This window comes from Rutilus rutilus, assembly GCF_951802725.1.
Source record: "Rutilus rutilus genome assembly, chromosome: 16".
Taxonomy (NCBI): domain Eukaryota; kingdom Metazoa; phylum Chordata; class Actinopteri; order Cypriniformes; family Leuciscidae; genus Rutilus; species Rutilus rutilus.
Window position 1 is genome coordinate 34951383 of NC_140224.1, and position 24795 is coordinate 34976177.

General features: G+C 39.9%; 2 protein-coding genes across 8 annotated transcripts in view; both read right to left on the bottom strand.

Annotated features, from left to right (window-relative positions):
* LOC311305915 (uncharacterized protein) overlaps positions 1–24795 on the bottom strand; it is a 258116-nt gene that overhangs the window by 212421 nt on the left and 20900 nt on the right. The window lies entirely within an intron of this gene.
* On the bottom strand, positions 850–23167 carry LOC311305917 (uncharacterized protein). 4 transcript variants are annotated; one of them, XR_014630091.1, is made up of 10 exons: positions 9672–10097; positions 7034–7330; positions 6902–6937; positions 6534–6569; positions 5240–5933; positions 3210–3368; positions 2851–2930; positions 2335–2625; positions 2204–2239; positions 850–2044 (listed from the first exon to the last, which is right to left on the bottom strand). XR_014630091.1 is itself a non-coding variant. In XM_084433957.1 (10 exons), exons 2-6 carry the CDS (start codon positions 9742–9744, stop codon positions 5803–5805), a joined length of 573 nt encoding a protein of 190 aa, XP_084290083.1. In that variant the 5' UTR covers positions 9745–9754; positions 22856–23167; the 3' UTR covers positions 850–2044; positions 2204–2239; positions 2335–2625; positions 2851–2930; positions 3210–5802. The 4 variants fall into 4 exon arrangements, 2 of the variants coding, with proteins under 2 accessions (XP_084290083.1, XP_084290084.1); XR_014630092.1 differs by having other exon boundaries at positions 3210–4770; XM_084433957.1 differs by adding an exon at positions 22856–23167 and having other exon boundaries at positions 3210–5933; positions 9672–9754.

Here is a 24795-nt window from a genome sequence, read left to right on the forward strand (position 1 = left end):
ATCTGAAATGTGTAAATCACAAAATACAAAAACACCATGCATGTACTGATCTTGCTGTAACTGGTTATGGATTAAAGGATATTATTTAGCTGTTGAAGAGAGAGTTATTGCTCACCTCTGGTCTGTGTGTCTTCAGCGTGTGAGTTCATTCACTCCGACTCTCTCTACAGCTCACTCTAGGATACTAAACTTAAACACCACCCATGAAAGGACCTGTCATCGTAAAATATCTCCCTGATCAAAGGTACACAGGGTTTTTAATGGATTGCATCACCTCTACATGCAGTCGTTTAACTGGTTTAAGTCCGATTGCAGTTTGTATAAAATTTTCCATCATAACAAACAATAAAATGTACCAGTTGTGCCTCGAGCGAGGTGCTTCCCATGATGCTTTAGGCTTTCATTGTAATAAACATGCATTTAAAATGGCTAATTCTCATTACATCTTAATGCTAAATATTTCTGTGTGTCTCATCTTTTTTTCCCCATTCTCCTGCACTGAGTTCAGACCTTCAGCATCACTCCACAGGGAATCATTCCACGCATAAACGTTGGCTAATAAATAGGCCTAATCACGGATTAAACTGAGATGGGTCATAGCACTTGCATATTGTTGCCCTACTGTTAGTTGAACTGCTTCTATTGTTCTCATTTGTAAGTCGCTTTGGATAAAAGCGTCTGCTAAATGAATAAATGTAATGTAAATGAGTATGATATTGATAATCATAGTGTGAGACGTCTCTAGTCTTTTAAATAAAGAAAAAGGGATTTAATTATTCACGTAGTATAAATTTAACAAATTGACCTATAGTGCTGTATTATTACCTAAAACACAATCAAGAATCAAGTGCATTTCATTATAGTCTGTTATTTCTTTATTCTAGGCCATCATGTACAAACACGCTCCTTACAGAACTTTTTACAAGCGAACCACATACTGTATGAAAGACCAGGAGCAAAGTGAAAGAATAAAGAAAGTCAAAGAACAAAAAGTAAACAAAACATCTTAGTGTTTCCTTCACTTTCAGTCAATAACAATTTCAGTTTGGTCCTCATTTACAGTTATAACAAGCTTAAACGAGCAGCAATCCTCCACCAAGAGTCATCAGACGACACTCAACCAACAACAGAAATGATGCATATATTCACCTCAGAACAAACAAGACACAAGATGCAGATGAGAGCAGAAGAATTTCATGCTGTTTATGTACATTCTTGCTGCTTAAATAAAAGCATAGTTTCATATACATATGTATGTAATATATGACTCTGCTATAATGCATTGCAACAGTTACGTTATATTCAAATAACTGACTGCTACACACATTTTAAGTATTGTGTCTTTCTTCTTCTCACTTTCTCAGAACAGTAAATCATTTCTCAGAAAATGAATCTCACCCACTCACTGGTAAAACTTGTCCATGAGGTTTAAGATATTCATCTTTAGAGAGAAACACAAATGTTTCCTCATTCCATTGTCTTTTAAAACAATAAAACATGCTGTGCAATACAACACTGTTTACATCATTAGAAAACTGCATGTGAAGAATAATAACAGTAAAAAATCATTTCCATACGGACCAAATACAAAAATTAACATTCATTATATACATTCTTTGAATGGCAGAACAAAAAACATAGCAAAAGCAAATGCAGTTTTGCTCCTTTACCCTTTTAATGTTCATTAAAGCCACACACACACACTGATCAAAGAGATCAATAATATACCAACATTTCACAGAAACAAATAGTAATGTATGTACAAATATAGTTTATGGAGTTCCTATAAAGTTTGTGTCTTTCATTAAAAGTCAGACAAAACTCAATGTTTTCGTACAGCTGAGTCAGTGACATTAGATCACATTTTCTGTATTGTTGTCCTGAAACATCCTCTTCTGTTTGTAGTTTTGTTTCATTTTGTAAATGATTAGCATAATGACGATGATAAAACAGCTCACAGCAGCAGCGATGACAGCAACTTTAAATCCACGATCTTCTGCTTTTTCATGTTTAGAAGTTTCTGATTGACCCAAGACAGGTTCTTCTGGAAAAGTACATTTAAAATGTTTCATGACATTGTTTAAAACCCATTTATTCACAGGTGATTTAAAATGCTAAATATGAGACTAACGAGCAGTTTTCTGAGTTCATAATTAACCTGGAGCTCAATAATCAATATCTATAATAGAATGTAATTTCTTACCAGGATCTTCAGTGTCAGGTCCAGGTTTACTGGTCTCTGTTAACAGGTTTTAAACCACTGTTAGTAGATTGAAAATAAAAGTACAGTGTAAACATTTATTGAATTATAAACAGCAGTATTATATACGGTACCTGTAATGTTCACAGTGAATTCTGTTCTTTCATTTCCACAATTTGTTTGCAAAAAGAATCTGAATGTTCCCATTATTGCTGTAGTTGAACTGAAGCTGCATGTGAAGCTGTTTCTCTGTGAGCCTTTAGAAACATTTTGTTTACAGATATCTGATTCTTTATGGATCTCAGGATATTGAAACTTATAGAATATAATGTAGCATTCAGACTTATTCAGAAAGACTCTGCAGGTGAAAGTTACTTCTTTCCTCACAGTTCCAGTCACATCCTCACAGCTTACACTGATGTCATCTGAAAAATAACAGAGTATATCATATAATACAGCAACTGAATAATAATAAAAAGATGTCTGTAACTTTAATAAGAAAATCAGATTCACTTCCACTGAATATTGTGGATCTTTATTTAATTTTTTTGTGTAGATATGAACCAAAACATGTTCCATTTATTTTTTAGTATTTAGTCCCTTCTTAAAATTCTCACACACTCTTTCTAGGGGAAAGTTTATTCTCTTACCATCAGCTTGACAGACAGCAGTAAAAGTCCAAACCAGAATGAACAGTTGCACTGCATTTACAGCATTCATGCTTTTCATTCTGCAATAGAAAAAAATGACAGAAAGTTGCATAAAGAGTGAAACTTAAACAACTAGGACTAATAAGGAAGTGCTTGAGATTAAATAGTAGATTAAGACGATTTACTGAAAGTTGAGCAAAAACGTCAGAATTTATCAGCAAAAGTTTGCTTGGATTAAACCAAGTCCATTAGGAATAGATCAACCAAAAACAACAAGTCTGCCATCATTTGAACATAGTGTATGGATTAATAAATATAAAGGATATTATTTAGCTGTTGAAGAGAGAGTTATTGCTCACCTCTGGTCTGTGTGTCTTCAGCGTGTGTTCATTCACTCTGACTCTCTCTACAGCGATCACCAGTGTATAAATACAGGCTAGTCACTTTCACTTTCAAAATGAGTCAGCCGTTCATTTCGCTGTATTTTTGGCCAGCAGTCAGTGCTGTCAGTCATCCACCTAGAGGCCATATAGCCAACTACCAATCAGAATCGTTGCTTATTATTACTCGGTTTAATATGTCAAGGATTTTAGTAACTTGGACTTAATGGCTCTACTCTTCAATACTATAATAGTAATACGCATGACTGCCATTCAAAGAGTCAAGGCGGTGTTGTTGTTTCCCTTTACTATTGCACATCTGAACAAACAACAGGGGAATTTTTCTTCTTTGTAAGGCATTAAACTCAATGGAGGAAACCTTATCCACCAATAAAGAACCTGTCAATCTCTCCCTCATCAAAGTTAAACAGGTTTTTAATAAATTGCATCACATGCTGTCGTTAAACCATGTGTCAAAGAATGAATGCATGCAGTTTGTCTAATATTTTCCATCATTAAACAATACAAGACACAACTGTTGTGCCTCGAGCGAGGTAGGCTACTTCTATAAGAGAGACTTTCACATTAAACATGCATTTGAAATGGCTATGGAATCATTGTTTTGTAATATATTGGCTGCGGGACGATTGTGACCTGGACATGGATTTGCCTAAACTCTATAAAAGAGGGTCATGTTATCCATGGTTAACCCCTTAAACCTGTCATAGTTAACGCATTGTAAAACTTTTTTCTCCCAATTATAAAATATTTATTATAATTATAACAAAATATCTTAAAACATCTTCTAATTAAAAATAATAATACTACATGTTAAATAAAACAAATTATAACGAGCTCCGGGAGAAACTGCGACAAGAAACTTATAGGCATTACTATCACGCATCATATAGGCTAGTTTAAAACATTTAAATAGACACATCAAGTAGTGAGAACGATCACGAGATAATTTCCAAAAACAGTGGAGTGTTCCTTTAATATTTGTCATTTTTGAGCAGTAACAACTAAATTAACAAATATTTATATTTATTTCCTATAAAAACACATTGGCCAATGCATCATCATCCAGCGCATGCTAAACTTATATTTAAATATGTTACCGTTTAAAAGTAAATCCACATTGTTCTTAAGAGAGGCATCTTAATACATTATATTCATACATGTATAACACTTGAGCAGAAATCAGCTTTCTAACTTTATATTCCTACATCACCAATTACCACAGACTAACTTGTAATTGTCACTAGTATAGTTTTCCCTTCACAGACATTAAAGTTCATCAAAGATTCTAAAAAGAGACTTTGGACAATATTAAGAGTATTGTTTGGGAGACTTTGACTGTGGATCTGATTTGTAATTGGATGAGTGAACCCCTCTGGGTGCCTGTCAGAGCACAGTTTAATATAAGGATGAGGTGTAGACAGTTGAGCAGATTTAGATGATGTATTGATAAAAGAACAAGCCGCAGAGATACAGGTATGTCACAGGTAGATATCAATATACAGGCAGTAGAGGCATTGGTCTGGAAAACAAGAAATACCATAAAGGATAGTGAAAAACAAGAATAGCTGGGCATACAATAATAAACATCCATTGGTACATAAAGGCATCCAAAGCACACTAAATCCTCATCAGAAACAATTCACCATGGAATATACAATCCAATAAAGGAAAACAAGGCGTCACATTGTACATTATAGACCATAAGCAATCAACTAACATGATAAACATCACTCTATATATGGATAAGCACATCAGATTGTAATCGCTCGTTTGGTATAGCTCAAAATATCGAAGTCACATCCCAAAGGAATCATCAAAAAAACAAAAACAGTGATATACATCTCAATAAAGAAGAAATAATCACATATGGAACAACTAGACTAACATAAACAACAGCTGAGGGCATGTCTGGACGCGTGTGTGTGACGCAGTTATAAATTACTAAATACCAATCTCTATAAACAAAAACATAAGGCAAACATGCTTACTTGTAGGTCAATGACTAACACCTCAAGACAACTTCTGCAGCAAATATCACAGATAACAAGAATAAATGTCCTTCCAGCAATCATCGCAACATAACAGTTCAGCAGGCAACAGCAGCGTCACTGGAGAAAGTGCTCAGTCCGAAAACGATGCACTATGTCAGAATAAAAAAGTCCTCTCTTAAAGGAGCCTTTACAAGAAGTATCATGAGACTTTAATCATTTTATAAATACTTTAAAATAAAATCAATGGGCAAATGCAATGGCATATACAATGTGGATATATGACACTCAAAAACTGCTAAAGTACAAATATTTTACTCAAATTATTGAAGTCTTTGAAAACACAAAAGCAGAATTATTATCTGATGCAGATTATATCTCAACATGGCCAAATATTGGCTGATTAATTGGTCTGATCAATATATATTGATCTATCATTGTAAAATGAAACTGAACATTATCACTTGCATGATCTTTACATGACAAACAAAACTCTCTGCTTTCGTTTAGTTTCACTCTGAACATTTGCTGTCATCATTGTTGGTTCTGCAGAAGCACCTCTTTCATATTTCATCTGGAATCCAGAAGGGTTGTTGCGTTTTGAACCTCTTTACGCAAAAGATTGCCATCACGATGAGGACGAAGGAACAGCCTACAACAGCACCAGTGACGATAAGAGCTGTAGATCCACGACCTGTTTAATATGATTTATAATAAAATTAAGAATATTCGGTAATCTCTTAAGATGCATTTTCACTAGTTCACACTTACAAATAAGTCAGATAGAATAAATGCGTATTTGGCGTGCTGTCCGAGGAGAGGGCTCCGGGCTCGGTATTCGGCCCGAACCCAGAGTACTCCCCCCGTATTCCTGGCTGTGAAAGAACAAGCCAAGGGTGAGCAGTCGGGGTGGTGGAGGGATGCTGAAACTGTCAAGGAAGTTAGGTGAGTTGACAGAGTGAATATATATATGCTTCCTCTCATGCTGATAGGGTAGACATGGTAATTGTTTGATGAGATGATTGATAGATTGGTTGATTGATTGATTGATTATTTGAACGTGCTCCACCCGAACTTTGTTTATAAAACATCATCAAATGCTGTAAGAACACTGTTACTGTCACAGACTTCACAATATATTTCTGCTGCTGTTAGATTTTGTACACATATCTAAATGTACTCTATACAGAATCATAACATTCAAACAACTATATAGCATCTTTCTGTGTTGTGTAAGTAACCTGAATTCATTCTCAGTAAAAATATTTATAATAGAAAGTAATATCTTTCTTACCAGGATCTTCAGTGACAGGTTCTGGTTTACTGGGCTCTGTGAACAGATATTAAACCACTGTTAGCAGATGGAAAATAAATGCAATTGCAAACATTTATTGAATTGTAAACATCAGCACAGCGTACACTGCAGGAATCTGAAAGTTTACATCAGTTTAATACATCAATAGAAATCTAATTTGTCTCTTTACACATCAAAAGTAAAGTTGAAGTGTGTCGCTTCATTTTATACAGTAATGCGTATAACAAAAACAGCAGCAAGTTGTTTTATAGCTATATAATGACTATTTAACAGCTTCTTGTATCCTGTTACTAACCAGTTTATATTCAATAATAAATAATTATAAAACAATGTAATATCTCTCTTACCATGATCTTCAGTGACAGTTTCTGGTTTACTGGGCTCTGTGAACAGATTTTAAACCACTGTTAGCAGATTGAAAATAAATGTACATTTGCAAACATTTATTGAATTATAAACAACAGTATTATATACTGTACCCGTTATGTTCACAGTGAATGTATATAGTATCCCTCCACACACAGTAAAGAAAATGAATCTGAATTCTCCCGTCATTACTGTAGTTGAACTGAAGCTGCATGTGAAGTTGTTTCTCTGTTCACAGGGGTCAGGACAAAACCGTTCTCCACAGATTGCGGAGTCAGTAGATTTCTCAGAGTTTTGAAACCTATAGAATTGAATGCAGCATTCAGAGTTCTCCAGAGAGACGCTGCAGTGGAAAGTTACTTCTTCACCCACAGTTCCAGTCACATTCTCACAGCTTACACTGACGGCACCTGAAAATCAGTTTAATACATCAACAGAAAACCACAACCCCATTTTCAGAAAAGTTTAGACATTTTATTTAATGCAATAAAATAAAGAATCTGTGATTTGTTAATTATCTTTAACCTTTATTTAACTGACAAAAGCACCAAGAAAGGATTTCCAACTTTTTTTACTGATCAACTTAATTGTATTTTGTAAAGATGAACACATTTGGATTTTGATGGCTGCTACACACTTCCAAAAAGTTAGGACAGAGGCATGTTTACCACTGTGTCACATCACCTTTCCTTTTTAATCATTTGGGAATTGAGGATACTAATTGTTGAAATGTTGCAAGTGAAATATTTGCCTATCTTGTCTGATATAATACAACTGTCCATGATCATCGCTGTCTGATTCTCCTTTTCATGATGGGTGATCATACATTTTCAATAAGAGACAGATCTGGACTGCAGTCAGGCACATCTCTTCTATGGTGCAGTGTCTAGAAACCACTCAGTTTTAGCATGTGCAGAATGAGGCCTGGCATTGTCTTTCTTCCCAGGAAAGATGTCATCTTGATGGCAGTTTATGTATAATCTAAATATACATACAAGCTCGAGCCCAGAGAACTCGCCGGAATCTCTGTTAGAACTCATGTAAAGCTTTCTCCTTGCGTAACAGAGATTCAATGGCATTTCTTGATGCAGTGTCAGACTGTGTTAAGTGAAAATGTTTTTCCAAAGTACTCTTGAGCAGATGTGGCTGTATTTATCAGAGTAGCATGACAGTTTCTCATGCAGTGCCATCTGAGGGCTCGAAGGTCACGCACATTCAACAGAGGTCTCCTGCCTTGCCCTACACAGACTGAGATTTCTCTGGATTCCCCGAATCTTTTCACAGTATTATGTATGGAAGATGGTGAAAGACAAATTGTTTGCAATCTTGCATTGAGAAATGTTATTTTATAAATTGTCTGACAATTCTCTCATGAAACTTGGCACAGAGTGATAAGCCATGAGCCATCTTTGCCATGAGCCATAACTCACATCTGACACAGATCGGAAATTGTTGCACACGTGTAAACACAAAAATCCGCACGAGATCCAATTTTTTCGCATTCGGTCTGAGCCACTTCCAAATGTGGTGTTAAATCAGATACAGATCCGATATCTGGACATCCGACCTATGTCTCAACACAAGGCGAGGACGGCATGTTTATTCACAAAGAAGATAGCTTTTTAATGTTGTATAATGAGGCAGACGTGCCTGTATGCGTTCGCTCACAGCTTTTTATTGAGGTGGGAACTTTATATTTATCTTTGCAAAGAAAATAAATTTTGAAACATTCAGGAGCTGGTTTTCAACCTCTGCCCGTGCCTTTTTTAAATAAAACAGCTTCACTACTGAGACATCTGCAGTAGCTAGGCTACATTATATTTCTCAGCAATGAGGTGATAACTTCACTGCATTAAACTGCTTCAAGTTCTGATAAGTTATTTAAAAAAAAAAAAAATTATATATATATATATATATATATATATATATAACAGCGCAACCTTATTTTACTTGAGAATTCTATATCTGAGTTGTAGATACGAAAACATTCATGAGTCATGACAGCTGTTATCTTGTCCATGCTGGCAAATAATCATGATCATCATCCACATGAATTATATAAATAATGTTAATAGCACGGCCATTCAAAACCTGGGTCTACCATGTAAAATGATCACCGAAAATCATTTTGGGTGGGAATTAATGTAAACACAGATATCGGATTCCAGTCCTGGTCAAAAGATCGGATCTGTGCATTAAGACTTGCTCCTTTTATACCCAATCAAGATACCCTCACCTATTGCCAGTTCACCTGCTTATTGTGAAACTGTTTAGAAACAGCCAATTTGGATATTCTATAATCTTTCAACTTTTATTTTGCTCGTCTCAACTTTTTTGGAGTGTGTTGCAGCCATCCAAATCAAAATTTGTTTATCTTTACAGAATACAATTCATTTGGTCAGAAAAAAACATTGGAAATATTTTCTTTGTACTTCAGTCAGTTAAATAAAGGTTTAAGAAAATGTACAAATCACAGATTCTTTATTTTATAGCACTTTATAAAATTTTCTGGAAACGGGGTTATAATTAGTCATTTTACATGCCAAGAAATTAAATTTAAAGTGTTTTGCTTCTTTGATATTAGCATCACAAACAGAAGTGCAAAAATAGCAACAGGTTCTGCAAACACTCTCCATCTGAGACTCTTCATCTACCATGACTCTGGGTCACATTCTACAGTCCATGTTATGCACAATACAGCATGATGAATTACCTTAGAGAAAGGCAATTATTTTGAATGTATTCTCTTACCATTATCAGCTCGACAGGCAGCTGTGGAAGTCCAAACCAGAATGAACATCAGCACAACATTACTAACACCCATGGCTGAGCTTCTGCAAAAAACACATTACAAACATTTAGATCTGAAGTGAACCTGCAATTGTGCTCCAACTAGCTATATAAAGGAAGAACTTGTCCTGTGTGTTGATCAGCGTAACTATCCTGGACTAACAGTCACTGTGTGCAGACTAAGCAAATTGCTGTATAATGAATGAATAATGAATTGAACCACAAGGTACTGCTGTAAATCATAAATCATCTGCATTCATTACATTTAATCATTTAGCAGACGCTTTTATCCGAAATGACTTAATCACAAAGATGAAAATTAGATCTCTTTTTGACAAACTTGTGTACATTTGTTAGGCTCCTCATTTTAAAATTCACTGAGTCACGTCATCCATCATTCACTGCGTTCACTAGCTGTAACAAAGTCTCTTTCAAGGAAACGAATGAACAGTTGCACTGCATTTACTACAGCATTCATGGTTTTCATTCTAAAGACAAAAATTTGCATATGAAGTGAACCCTAACCAACTAGGACTAATAAGATTTACTTAAAGTTGAGCAGGAATGTCAGAATTTATCAGCAAAAGTTTGCTTGGATTAAATCAACCAAACCAAAAGCAACCAAAAACAACAAGTCTGCCATCATTTGAACATAGTGTATGGATTAGTAAATATAAAGGATATTATTTTCCTGTTGAAGAGAGAGTTATTGCTCACCTCTGGTCTGTGTGTCTTCAGCGTGTGAGTTCATTCACTCCGACTCTCTCGGATCTAAACTTTCACAAAATTAGCCTACTCGTTGCTCTCAGAACAGACAGCCGTTAAATTCGCATTATTTTAGCCCTTCAAGACTTAAAGGTGAAGACAGCTGGCATTTCAATACTTCAAATTCTCCAAGTGAATATAGCCTACTACCTATCAAAATAGTTGGTTATTATTAGGCTACTCGGTTTAATATGTCAAGGATTTTAATAACTTGGACTTAATTGCTCTACTCTTCAATGCTATAATAGTGTAATGTGTGTTGTGTATTGGGATATTGTCTTGGCAACTAATTAATGAGAATGATTGAGAAATACACCTGGGCGGGAGCTGTGTATTGAGAGACTGGGATTGGAAAAAGGTTTAAATGGAGCGCAAAAGACGATGGACGAGGGCTCGGTTCCGGTTACATTGTGGACAACAAGACGTGGCTTTTTAAGTTTGTTTCTGTTTTTAATCTAAACTGATGTATTAAATAAAGTTGTGCTTCGTAATAATAGAGGTAAGGGTGGGTGGAACTGAAACTGGGAAGGTTTAGGGAACAGCCATAGGTACCATTTTGCACATGCATGAGGTTGAGGTTTTAGGGTGCTTTCACACTAGCACTTTTGGTGCGCACCAGGGTTCGAATAGTTTGGTTCGTTTGGATGATGTGAACGCTGTCTTCCGAACTCGGGTGCGCACCCGTGAACCGTACTCGAGTCCGCTTAAAAAGGGTGGTCTGGGGTACGGTTCATGTGAACTCCAGTACGGTTCGCTGCTTGTAGTATATTGTGCCGCGTATATATACTGAAGATTCAAATTTCATCGTTTAATGTTGTTTTTAGTATTATTATTACTATACTTTTTATATACATTCATAATCACTTGTACTCATTTGTACTCCTTGTATTCTGAGAAGATGTGGGGGAGAGAGACTTTGGGGGACTTTGTGTGCTGAGTTAGAGACTGGAATGTGCAGTGTTTTTCCACCAGCATAGCATGAGGTATACATTTCAACGTTAATGGAAACCATATGTTCTTCTGCTTAATGTGTGTGTTCCTATGGTGATATAGTTTTTTCCTTGGTCAGTGGTATAACAACCAAGCCCTTTTGTCACTAGTCAACACACTAGACGTTGTACAAGCGGATGAGGCAGAGCTAACAGTGGAAGATATTTTATATGCATTCAAAGCATATTGCCAGCCAAAGAAAAACACAGTGTTCGAAAGACATCAGTTTTGGACTCATCCCATGGCAGAGTCAGTCACCATTGAGAAATATGTGACTGAGTTGAGACAGAAAAGCAAGGACTGTGAATTTCGGTGCATCAGAAAACGACATGATCAGAGACAAGATTGTGTTCAGTTTGAATGATCCACGGCTTAAAGAAAGGCTGTTAAGAGTCAGATCTCACGCTGGAGAGAGCGATTGACATCTGCAGAGCAGCGGAGACTGCCAAAGCACAAATACAAGCAATGAGTACTACAACACAAGAAAGAGCAATACATGCAGTGAACAAGACCAAAGGCAAAGACAACCAACATTGGAAACAGGGAAGAAAACCACAAGTCCAGAGTGACAGCAAGAAAATAAAGGATCAAGTGTGCAGGAAATGTGAAAAGTCACATAAACCAAGGCTTTGCCCAGCATTTGGGGTCTCGTGCCGAAAGCGTGGTAAGCTCAATCACTACGCAAAGATGTGTGAGTCTACAAAAGCAACACATAAGATGAAAATGCATAATTTGAGCTCAGAAATAGACACACTTTTCATTGGGACAGTGAACATTGACCACATAAGCACTAAAAGAGACAATTCCTGGTATGCAGACATAGATGCTGGAAACATGTCTGTTAAGTTTAAGTTAGACACAGGAGCAGAAACAAATGTACTACCGCAGGCTGTGTACAAAACACTGAAGAGAAAAGCCAGGCGTGAAAAATGAATAAACTTGCAACTGAAACCGACAACGGTGGAGTTAAGCTGAAACCAGAAGGAACAATCTCACTGGAGTGCTCCAATGCCCAAACCAAATCCAACCTGCTGTTTTATGTGTCAAACCACTCAGACACAGCTATCCTAGGCAAGGATGCATGTGAAGCATTAGGTCTGATAAAAAGGATGGACATTGACATGCTCGCAGTCAAGTTCCCAACTACAAAAGAGGAGCTGCTAAAGCAACATGCAAGTGTCTTTGAAGGACTTGGTGAGTTCTCAGGTGAACATCACATCCACATTGATCCTACAGTCACTCCTGTCATACATGGCTGCAGGTAAATACCACTGGCAGTTATGGATAGACTGAGAGACACGCTTGATGACCTGTTAAAAGCAGATTTTATTGAACAAGTGATTGAGCCAACAACATGGGTCAATAGTCTTGTGGTCACTGAAAAGAAAGACAAGAAGAAGCTGAGAGTTTGCCTAGACCCTACTGACGTAAATAAGGCTATTTTGAGACAGCATTACTCAATTCCCACATCAGATGAGGTGTTGTGCAAACTTGCTGGTAAGAAAATCTTCACAGTGCTGGATGAGAAGGACGGCTATTGGCAAATAAAGCTGGACAAGAGTCGTCGCTAATGTGCACTTTCAACACGCCATGGGGGTGCTATAGGTTTAAGCACCTACCATTTGGGATCAAGTCGGCGAGTGAAGTTTTTCAGCAGCGCAACTGCGAGACATTCGGGGACATCACGGGTGTTCATATGATGACATGATTATCGCTGCATCCACAGAAAAGGAACACGACGAAATACTGCAAAAGTGATGACTAGAGCAAAGGACGCTAACGTCAAATTCAACAAAGAGAAGATCCAATACAAGGTAAACAGTGTCAAATACATGGGTCATGTTGTGACCTCAGAGGGTGTTAAAATGGACAATGCTAAAGTTAAGGCAATAGTAGACATGCCATCACCCACAGACAGACCTGCACTGCAACGCATGCTTGGGATGATCAAGTATCTCTCACAGTACATACCTGGAGAAGAGACAGCCACAGCGCCTCTGAGGCAACTGCTGAGAAAGGACAGTGTATGGCAATGGCAGCACGAACATGAGGAAGCTGTAAAGAACCTAAAAAATGCGCTCGTAACAGCCCCCGTTCTCAAATTCTTTGACCCAAAGAAAGCTGTCGTGATACAAGCAGATGCATCCAAGGACGGTTTAGGCGCATGTCTAATGCAAGATGGACATCCTATCGCCTATGCATCCAGAGCTCTAACGGACACAGAGAAAAACTATGCACAGATAGAGAAGGAGCTTCTGGCTATCGTGTTTTCAGTGAAGCGCTTTCATCAGTACGCCTATGGAGTCAAGGTCAATGTGCAGTCGGATCACAAACCTTTGGAAACGATTTTGAGAAAGCCACTGGGAACAGCTCCGTCCAGACTACAGCGGATGCTACTTCAGCTGCAACGCTACGACCTGAATGTAATCTACACGCCAGGTAAAGAGTTACTGATCGCAGACACACTCTCACGAGCAACGACACATGAGCAACAGAGACAGTGTGACATTTTTGACGAAAAAGTGATCTATGCCCTTGAGCCAACAGAGGCCCTGAGCCCAGAGACTCTGATACAGTTAAAGTATGAGACACAAAAGGACGTCATATTGCAAACGTTGCTGGACATTCACAGGCACGGCTGGCCACATCACAGAAAACAAGTTGACAAAAAGGTGATACAGTCCTGGCCTATTAGGCACTCAGTGTCAATAAGAGAAGGAATAATGTTAGCAGGAGACAGAATTATTCTACCGAGTAAAATGAGGTCAGACATGTTACAGAGGCTGCATGTGGCACACCAAGGTACACTGTAAAAAATAATTCTGTGGCTTAGTAAATATCACAGAAATTTTTAACTTTATTAACTTAATAAAATCTCTGTATATCGTTTACTTGATTGTTTGAGTTAAACATACCAAAATAATTGAGTAAAAATCCAACAGTTAATTTTATCTAAAATTTACAGATATATTTAAGTTTTTTTCAATAAAATAATTTAGTATTTGACTAACCAATTATTTCTTTATAATATACTTAATATATATGTGAAATTTCTATCAAAATATTTGAGAATGTTTAATTAAACTGATCTGTTTCAAGAAACAAAAAAATTACTTAATTCAAATCAATATTATTAATATATTTAACACGCTCTTAAAATTGAGTAAGTTTACTCAATTAAAACAATGCCCCTCCCCCACCCCCACCCCCACCCTCTGACGTGACGAAAACTCGACGGTTGGAGTGAGCGCGGGCTGTTTGAACTCTCCAGTCTCCAGACAACAGCTCTCTTCTCAGCGTCGCAGATTTGGTGCATTTCCTCTGTGAAATTCAGGTTGGTGTATGTTTTATTTTATCTATAAAATCATTACTGTGCTTTAAATCATATTTAATGCAAAACAACATACAGAGGCGTAATTCGACACCTAAACGAGACGAGAGCCGCGTTTGTCTTTTTGCGTGATTGAAACGCTTTGCATAAACACATGACTTTCATAATGATAATGAATATAATTATTATCATTTGGATGATAAAATGTCCTCAGAACTATCACTTTTTGTTTATTGGCAGGTTATGTCAGTCGCTCGCAGTATATTTCGGCTGTGCCTCAGACAGTGACTGTGAGTGAAACGCAGGACGGCGGTATGAAGTTCAAAGTTCACCCGCAGAGCGCGAGTCTGTCTCCGGCACGAGGACCAGCGCAGATTCGGTGGATATTGGATAACAGAGTGGTTGATTACACTTGAATTAGGCTACCTGAATGTTTAAATATTTCATTTTTACTTGTTAAATAAGTTTAAATGCAGGCAATATTGTATACATGAAAAAACAGTCTAAAATGTGCTGTATTGCTGTACTCATTGAAAATAAAGGCCAATGTAATGTATAATGGTGGTTGTCTGGAGTACTATTTTACAAAGGTTTAGAGAAAATAAAAAAGTTAATATTACTCATTAATAAAAACAGTTAATATTACTCATAAATATTGTTTTTTTAATGTTTAAATGTTAAATTATTTCTACTCAATTTTATTTCTTAATGTACCAGATGCAGTTACTCAGATTTACTTAATTTTTTTACTTGCATTTACTCAATTCATACAGTATATTTCATTGATTTCACAGCTTTAAAATTTACTCAATTTTTTTGAGTGTAAAAATGTTTCACCAATAAAATTGAGTAAATAATAGTTAAACTTTTTACAGTGTATGCAGCGCACCAAAGCTCTGGCCAGAGTACACTGGTATTGGCCAGGTATGACAAGAGACATTGGTAGGGGGGGGGGTTTGATAAATGTAGAATTGTGTTAATTCTGTTTGTATTGTTTGTGTATGTATGTGTGTGTATGTAGTCTTTGGGTTGAGCGAGTGAGGGAATGTGGGGGTGTATAATGTATTTTCTGTACATGTATATGCCCTGTTTATTCTATTTTCTGTTTGTTTGTATGAAACTAAATAAAAAAATTGTTCACAAAAAAAAAAGGAGTAAACAATTTACTCGGTGTCATCTTTCCTCTCACCTCGACGCACGTTATAAATGGTTACAAATAGAAACCACTACAGCTGATATGAACGCAATCGTAGCAAATCGCGGGAATGAACCGCTATTGATAACGTATAATGTGGTGCGTGCGTGCGAGTCGTGTGTGTGTGTGTACACTTACCTTGAAGAAAAGCGTGATTGACGCATTGCAAGCAGAGAGATGATTTCTGCTTGCCTCTGCAAAAATTGTCTTCAGTGGACAGCCCGCTGTCTTTGGAACGATTTTAGTACTTTTGCGGCAGACAGACGCAAGTGTGTTTCTGTATCTTTTCTTTGAAAACAAAACCAAAGGTGAAAAAAAAAAAAGAAGAACAAATGTGAAGCGAGCAATTCTATCCATTTTGATGCCTTTTCTTTCATGGCGGTTACCAAGCAACACGATTACGCGCCGCAAGCATACCGCGGTTTGGATACAAATAATATAATGTGAACACAGTCCACAGGGGGCCGGGGGCGCAATCGAACTCGGGTTCGGAACAGGCAATCGAACCAAGTGTGAAAGCGCCCTTAAATGAGTTTGAAGTGCATTATCTGTAATTGATTCTGGGGTTTGTCACCAATGAAGTGAGTGAGTTCACGTAGTGCTCTGTGTAGTTCTACGGCTTTCCAGGTTGTGTTTAGCCTGTCCTTGTAGTCCCCTCTGTTAATAAAACTGCATATTTTGATTTAAGTTGTGGTGGTGTGTTGTCTTCTGGTGCCAGACCATACTGGCTAAAATAATGGAAGGTGGTGGCAGCAGCCTATTAAGAAAAACGTCTCAGGTTACGTCTGTAACCCTAGTTCCCTGAGAAGGGAACGAGACGATGCGTCAACGACGCTCTGGGAACGCCTCCGCGTGATTACGTCTGAGCACGTATGTCAACTAGTCCAATAGGAAGAATGAGCGTCACGGGCGGGTGACGTCATGACCAGGAAAGGATAAAAGCACATCCGGTGCAACCGGCGCTAGCTTCTAGAGCCGAAGCAAAGTCGATTACAGGGATGCAGGAAGTATGGCTGGGCGACGCATCGTCTCGTTCCCTTCTCAGGGAACTAGGGTTACAGACGTAACCTGAGACGTTCCCTTTCGAGGGAACTCGCGATGCGTCAACGACGCTCTGGGAACGAGAATACCCAACACGCCAGACTTACAATTGCCTGTGTTAAAACTGTCGGCAACTTAAGTACCAAGCACCTGAGAACCTGGGGCAGCAGCCAGGTCCAGGCTATAAAACCTCACGAATGTGAGCGGAGAAGACCAACCCGCCGCATCACAAACCTCCTGAAGAGAAACCCCAGATAATAAGGCTTTAGAAGCCGCCATACCCCTAGTAGAATGAGCTCTGACCACCAAAGGGCATGGCTGGCCAGAAGACTCATAGGCAAGAGAAATAGCCTCAACTATCCACTTACTAATTGTTTGCTTAGAGGCTGGAAGACCTTTCTTAGGTGATCCAAAGCAGACAAATAACTGATCAGATTTTCTCCACGGGGCAGCCCTGTGGACATAAGTGTCGAGTGCTCGCACTGGACACAAAAGATTCAGTCTTTCCTGGTCCGAAGATGTAAAAGGAGGAGGACAGAAAGCCTGCAGCACAATAGGCCTAGGAATATTGGTTGGCACCTTAGGGACGTATCCCTGTTTAGGGTATAAGAATGCCTTGACCATCCCGGGTGCAAATTCAAGGCAGGTGGGAGAAACCGAAAGGGCCTGAAGGTCCCCGACTCTTTTTAGGGATGAGATCGCTAGAAGAAATATGGTCTTAAAAGTCAGAAATTTCTCTGAAACTAACTCTAGGGGCTCAAAGGGCGCCCCTGAAAGACCTTCCAGAACAATCGCCAAGTCCCAGGCCGGAACCCTAGTGCGAGTTGCAGGCCTCAGCCTCAAGGTGCCACGAAGGAAACGAATGACCAGGGGGTCTCGACCCAATGATGTACCACCCACCGGGGCGTGGAAAGCCGCAATGGCCGCCACGTAGACTTTTAAGGTAGATGGACATAAACCTGATGAAAAGCGATCTTGGAGAAATTCAAGTACTGTGTTTACTGAACAGTTAACTGGATCCCACTGATGCTGGTGACACCAAGAAGTGAAAACTCTCCACTTAAGTGCGTATAATTTCCTCGTAGCTGGAGCTCTGGAGCTAAGAATGGTCTCAACAACCTCAGTTGAGAGACCACTCTCTATAAGTTGGGCCCCCTCAGAGGCCAAACCCATAGTTTCCAAATCTCTGGCCGGGGGTGAAATATTGTGCCCCCTGCCTGAGACAGAAGGTCTCTCCTGATCGGGATCTCCAAGGGAGGGCCGTCGAGGAGATGAATTAGATCCGTAAACCAAAACCGGCTCGGCCAACGTGGTGCTACTAGCAGTAGACTTATTCCGTCCTGGCGGACTCTCTCCAGAACTCCTGGGAGCAGAGCAACAGGGGGAAACGCGTACAGACGTAGCCTCGGCCATGTCTGCACCATAGCGTCCAGCCCCAGGGGGGCTGGCTGAGTGAGGGAAAACCACAGTGGACAATGCGTCGTATGCTGAGACGCAAAAAGATCCACTTCTGCTTGGCCGTAGAAGTCCCATATGAGCTCCACCGCCTCGGGATGGAGTCTCCAGTCCCCTGGCCTCAGCCCCTGCCTCGACAGGGAGTCTGCTCCTATATTCTGAGCCCCTGGTATATACACTGCCCTCAGAGAGCGTAATTTGCCCAGAGACCACAGGAGGATCTGGTGCGCCAGTTTGCAGAGTGGACGCGAGCGCAGACCCCCCTGACGATTTATATAAGAGACCACCGATGTGTTGTCTGTGCGGACAAGCACATGATGGCCCCTCAGGTCTGGAAGGAAATGTTTCAACGCATTGAAGACAGCCATCATCTCCAGGCAGTTTATGTGCCACGAGAGATGATGACCCCTCCACAGACCCTGAGCTGAGCGGCCTTCCATTACCGCTCCCCAGCCGGTGAGGGAAGCATCTGTCGAGATCGCGACTCGATGGCAAAGAGCTCCCAACACCGGACCCTGGGATAGGAACCAGTGTTTCCTCCATATAACCAAGGCACGGATGCACCGCCGTGTGATCTTGATTATACGAAGTGGGTTTCCCCTCGGGGAGAACCCTCTGGTTCTGAGCCACCACTGCAAGGGTCTCATGTACAGTAGGCCAAAGGGGATCACATTGGACGCTGCTGCCAAGAGACCCAACAGTCTCTCGAACTGTCTCACAGTGCGTGACTGGCCTAGCTTCAACTCTTTCGTGGCTACGAGGATAGCAGCTACACGAACGGGCGATAACGTGGCCCGCATCGTGACTGAATCCCATACCACACCAAGGAAAGTGGTTCTCTGTAATGGAGATAGCACACTCTTCTTGGTATTGAGTCTCAACCCCAATTTCTTCATGTGAGCGAGGACGACATCTCGATGCCGAACCGCTAACTGCTCTGATTTCGCCAGAATAAGCCAGTCATCGATGTAGTTCAGAATGCGTATGCCCTGCAGCCTGAGCGGGGCCAGAGCTGCATCTACGCATTTCGTGAACGTGCGGGGTGATAGAGCCAGGCCAAATGGAAGTACCCGATATTGGTATTCTTTGCCCCCGAAAGAAAACCTCAGGAACTTCCTGTGTTGAGGGAGGATGGAGACATGGAAGTAAGCGTCCTTTAGATCTATCGTGACAAACCAGTCCTCGGATCTGATTTGAGTCACGATCTGTTTGAGTGTGAGCATCTTGAACTTGAGTTTCATGACTGTACGATTCAACAGACGAAGATCTAAAATGGGACGCAACCCCCCATCCTTTTTCGGAACAATGAAGTATCGGCTGTAAAACCCCGATTCTCTGTCGGGCGAGTACACCTGCTCTATAGCTTCTTTCGCTAAAAGAGATTTTACCTCTTGCTCCATTACCAGAGCCTGCTCGGGGTGTACTAATGTGAGTAACACCCCGTTGAAACGAGGCGGAGGAGAACCAAACTGGATTCGGTAACCTTTCTCTATTGTCTGCAGGACCCATGGAGATATATTCGTCAGATTCTTCCACTCTGTCAGAAAATCTACTAAGGGTACCAGTCTCTCGAGACTGGCCTCTGGTATTAAAGGAACAGCTACTTCGGTGACCTGAAGCATACTGGCAGGAAACAACCGAAGTGACTGTTTTTGAACCCCCCTCAGAGGGCGCGAGTCTGACGCAACGTCGAGTTGACGCTGATTCAGAAGCTCGCTGGAAGCCGCTGCGCCCTGAAGCACCGAGGGTGGCAGAGTTGGCAGAACGGCCCCCTGAGGACCCCGAAATGGAACGGGCACCGTAAAAAGAGGTGAACACCGTTCCACCCCGGCTGGGGCTGTCCTCAATGGTCTGACACTGAGAGCGTCAGGACCTCTTTTGAGCCTTCTTAGCCGTAAGAACGGTCCTCAGATCCGGCTTCGACTTAGAAGACTTTGGCTGAGACTGTCGGCTCGGTCCCCAAGGTTTCATCGGGGGAGCCCGAGACGCGACACTCTCTTTTTGTTGTGCACGAGTATATTTTGTGCTAGTTTGAGGAAGCTCACGCCCAGCATCCTCAGGGGCTTTGACTTTACGAGGGATAAATTTTTTAAATGCCTCAGATTGCTTTTTTGTTTCTTGAAAACGTTCAACAACCGTATTGACTGCATCGCCAAAAAGACCAGATGGTGAGATAGGAGCATCTAATAAGAAAGCACGATCTTTGTCTTTAATCTCAGCTAGATTAAGCCATAAATGTCTCTCAGTAGCTACAAGGGCTGCCATAGACCGCCCAATAGCACGAGCGGTCTCCTTCGTAGCTCTGAGAGAAAGATCAGTTGCCCGACGAAGCTCTCGAATATCGTCGGGACTGACCCCCTCACTCTTGTCAATATCCCCTAATAAATCTGCTTGATAAGCCTGAAGCACTGCCATCGTGTGCAGGCAGGCTCCAGCTTGACCAGCTGCTGTATAAGCTTTGCACGGGTGATTTCAGGGACGATGCTGACCCGGGAGACAGATAGCTCGCGAGCGTCTGTTCTGCCGGGGGCATCGACCCGTAACCATATTCCTTCAGTCCCCTTATATCAGAATATGTGTGCACTTGAGGACTGAAGAGACGTGACGAATATGGTTTATTCCACGATCTACTTAGCTCACTATGCAGATCGGGAAAAAATGGAAGTGCCCGTGAGGGAGATGATATATTAGATAATAAAAAACGCTCGTCAAGCTTGCTTTTGGGGCGAGTGTCTTTTTTCTCAGATGGCCATTCAATATTTAATTTCTCAACAGCGCGTGTAATCACCTCCACTAGCTCATCATGTGCGGGAGAAGATGGCGTATTTTCTTCCCGTGTGTTTGTGTCACTAGCCATGCTCAGCACATCTACCTCCTCGGAGCTAGAGCACTGAAGCATGGGGCTCTCTTCCCGGGCAGAAGAAACCGCAGGGCGGGCTTCCGACACCGGCAAGAGAGCGCTGGATCCCCCGGGTAAGGGAGGAGATAAGGCAGAGCCCGTCTCCAACCCCGCCGAGAGATCCATTTGCGAACCCCAGGTCTGCCTTCTCCGGGCTGCCTCAGCAGCGGCGGGTCCAGCACCCTGAGGTTCGCGAGCCTGTCCACTCTCGTCAAACATGGACAGGCGGGAGCGGAGCATGCGGAGCGGGAGAAGCTCACAATGCTGACAGTCAGCCCCCTCGAAGGCTGACATAGCATGCTCCGCTCCCAAACAAACTACACAAAGATCGTGTGTATCCCCACCCGTAAGGAAACGAGGGCAGGGAGGAACACACGCCTTGAATAGTTGTTTCGCCATAGTGATATATATATAAAGTGACAAACAAACAGTAAATATACAGACAGTTTTGACATATAGCGCTTTGCTGAGGCAGAAAAGCTAGCGCCGGTTGCACCGGATGTGCTTTTATCCTTTCCTGGTCATGACGTCACCCGCCCGTGACGCTCATTCTTCCTATTGGACTAGTTGACATACGTGCTCAGACGTAATCACGCGGAGGCGTTCCCAGAGCGTCGTTGACGCATCGCGAGTTCCCTCGAAAGGGAACAGATATTACAATAGTAATACGCATGACTGCCATTCAGAGAGTCAAGGCGGTGTTGTTGTTTCCCTTTACTATTGCACAAATGAACAAACAACAGGGAGATTTTTCTTCTTTGTAAGGCATTAAACTCAATGGAGGAAATCTTATCCACCAATAAAGAACTTGTCAATCTCTCCCTCATCAAAGTTAAACAGGTTTTTAATAAATTGCATCACATGCAGTCGTTAAACCATGTGTCAAAGAATGAATGCATGCAGTTTGTGTAATATTTTCCATCATTACAAACAAATAGCCTACAAGACACAACTGTTGTGCCTCGAGCGAGGTACTTCCATAAGGGAGACTTTCACAGTAAACATGCATTTGAAATGGCTATGGAATCATTGTTTTGTAATATATTCGCTGCGGGACGATTGTGACCTGGGCATGGATTTGTCTAAACTCTACAGGGGGGTCATGTGTATGTGGCGCCGTTTGTAAAGCGGCTCACGCTGAAAATAACAGCAACATTTTGTCACATTTAGCTTCAAACAATGTTTAAGAAAAATGGTATGAATTTTTGACGTTCACTTTTTAGCACATTTACAACAATATTTGTCAACTTAGAGATATTTTAAATAGTTAAATATAAATATTAAATGTTACACCTAAATGTTAAATCTAAATGCTAAATCTAAATGCTAAATCTAAATCTAAATCTAAATGTTAAATCTAAATCTAAATGTATTTTTTTTTACTCTATTAGCATTTTCTTAGCATGAGAATGACCAAATGTAATGAATTTATTTTCTAAAAAAAAAAAATTCTATCAAACGATACATACCTTTTGGCTCTCCTTGCTGTAGTTTTTGAGATATGAGACTTTGCTGTTTTTGTATGTCACTCAAAAAAAAAAAGAAAAAAAAAAAGGGGGGTTTAAGGGGTTAATCCATTCCCTGATCAGCAGTGCTAATTACTTCTGTCTGTCTCGCACATCTTAATCCAGATTCCAGTCGGTTCTCCAGCACTGAGATCAAACCTTCAGCATCACGTGACAGGGAATCAGTTCAAGCATTAAACCCTGACAAACACTGCGAGTATGATCATGATAATCTGGAGGTCTTTTGCAGCTCCTCTGCTGATACAAGGAGGCAATGGCACGCTCTCCACAGAATAACACAATAAGAGTCCTTTCTTTATTTTCTGTCCATGTGAATCAATATACACTGCATAAGGAAAAACCGAATAACTTAGAAAAAACGTAACAGTTGTGTACTTTGTGTGTATCACATAAACACCCTGAAAATGACCTCTAGAAACCCCTTTTAAAAAAGTTGACTATTTAAAAAAATGTTTTGATCTAACATGTGAAAGTCAGTAAAGCATCATAACTGTCAGAAATGAACAAAATCTGATTTAATTGACCTAGTGCTGTTTTGATACTTAATAAAACAGTCGAGTAAAACAGTCGTGTTTTACGCAAAATTCCCGCGTAAAACACGCGGGAATTTTGGTGCATTTCATTATAGTTTATTTATTTATGTATTCTCTAGTCTTAGGACAAAGTCAGTATGAGAGGCAATTTTACCGCAAAGTATCAAAAGTTACATCCAGTCATAAAGGCTACCATGTCTGCTTATCAATCTGTCATCCCTGAACATACAATATGCATAGCAAAAAAATGCAAAAGGGCGAAAAAAAAAATATATATATATATTCTTCATGATTTAGGCCTACCAGTCAAATTTGTATCTGAGACAAGATGATTTCCCTTTATGACAAAAAAAAGCAGGATTTCCAGAATATATTAATCTCAGAATATGACCTTAAGTTATTGTTTTTCTACATTATCCTATCATGTATCTAACCATTCCGATTGATGAATCTGAATGTATTGTGGTTTGTATGAACGCTAAACACGGGTTGATGTGCGTGTATGTCACAAGCGTCAAATCTGACAAATATCTAATCTCAGCCGGACACGCCCTCTGCTGGCAGGAGAATGCATTGCAACAGCTGGGTAACATGGGGCAAAATGATTTTATCCTGACAATAGATAGACAATAGAACACTTTTAATGAATGACTACGATATTTTCAATTTTGTCATTTCATCTGAATATTAACATTTGTGAGATTTAGTCAGCTGAAACAAAGTTAAGAATAATTTATCTAATTTTGTGTCTCAGGATAATGGTGATCTATACACTGTATTGTGTTGAATATCAAAGTTTTTTGTGTCTATTTGTTAATGAGTGATTTGTGGACACATTAGTGTTTTATTGGATTTGTGGAGTAAAAGTTATAGTTTATATTTTGACGTAAAAAGATAATGTTGTTACTTGTGTTATTATGTTTAGACTTACAGTGCTATGCATAAGTTTAGACACCCATACTAAAGTTGACTAAAAAGAGGAATAAAAAATCATCTTTTGGAAACTGAACTTAATGCCTTAATTTAAAAAATTAGGAAAAATCCAACCTTTAAGGACACCAATTTTCTTTGTGAATGAATAATGCATCGTAAATAAATAAATGTTCTTCCTTAAAATACAGGGTGCATAAGTTTGGACACCCCTATGTTAAATTCCCATAGAGGCAGGCAGATTTGTATTTTTAAAGGCCAGTTACTTCATGGATCCAGGATACTATGCATCCTGATAAAGTTCCCTTGGCCTTTGGAATTAAAATAGCCCCACATCATCACATAGCCTTCACCATACCTAGAGATTGGCATGGTTTTATTTCAGTTAGCCTAATAGCTAGTTTGATTTGCATTGAGAGA

Excerpts from the sequence above, each read along its gene's own strand:
- LOC311305917 (XM_084433957.1), bottom strand. The coding sequence starts at position 9,744 with ATGGGTGTTAGTAATGTTGTGCTGATGTTCATTCTGGTTTGGACTTCC. Across the intron at positions 6,938-7,033 it reads ATTCACTGTGAACATAACGG|AGCCCAGTAAACCAGAAACT; the intron begins GTACAGTATATA and ends ATCTGTTCACAG. Across the intron at positions 6,570-6,901 it reads AACTGTCACTGAAGATCATG|AGCCCAGTAAACCAGAACCT; the intron begins GTAAGAGAGATA and ends ATCTGTTCACAG.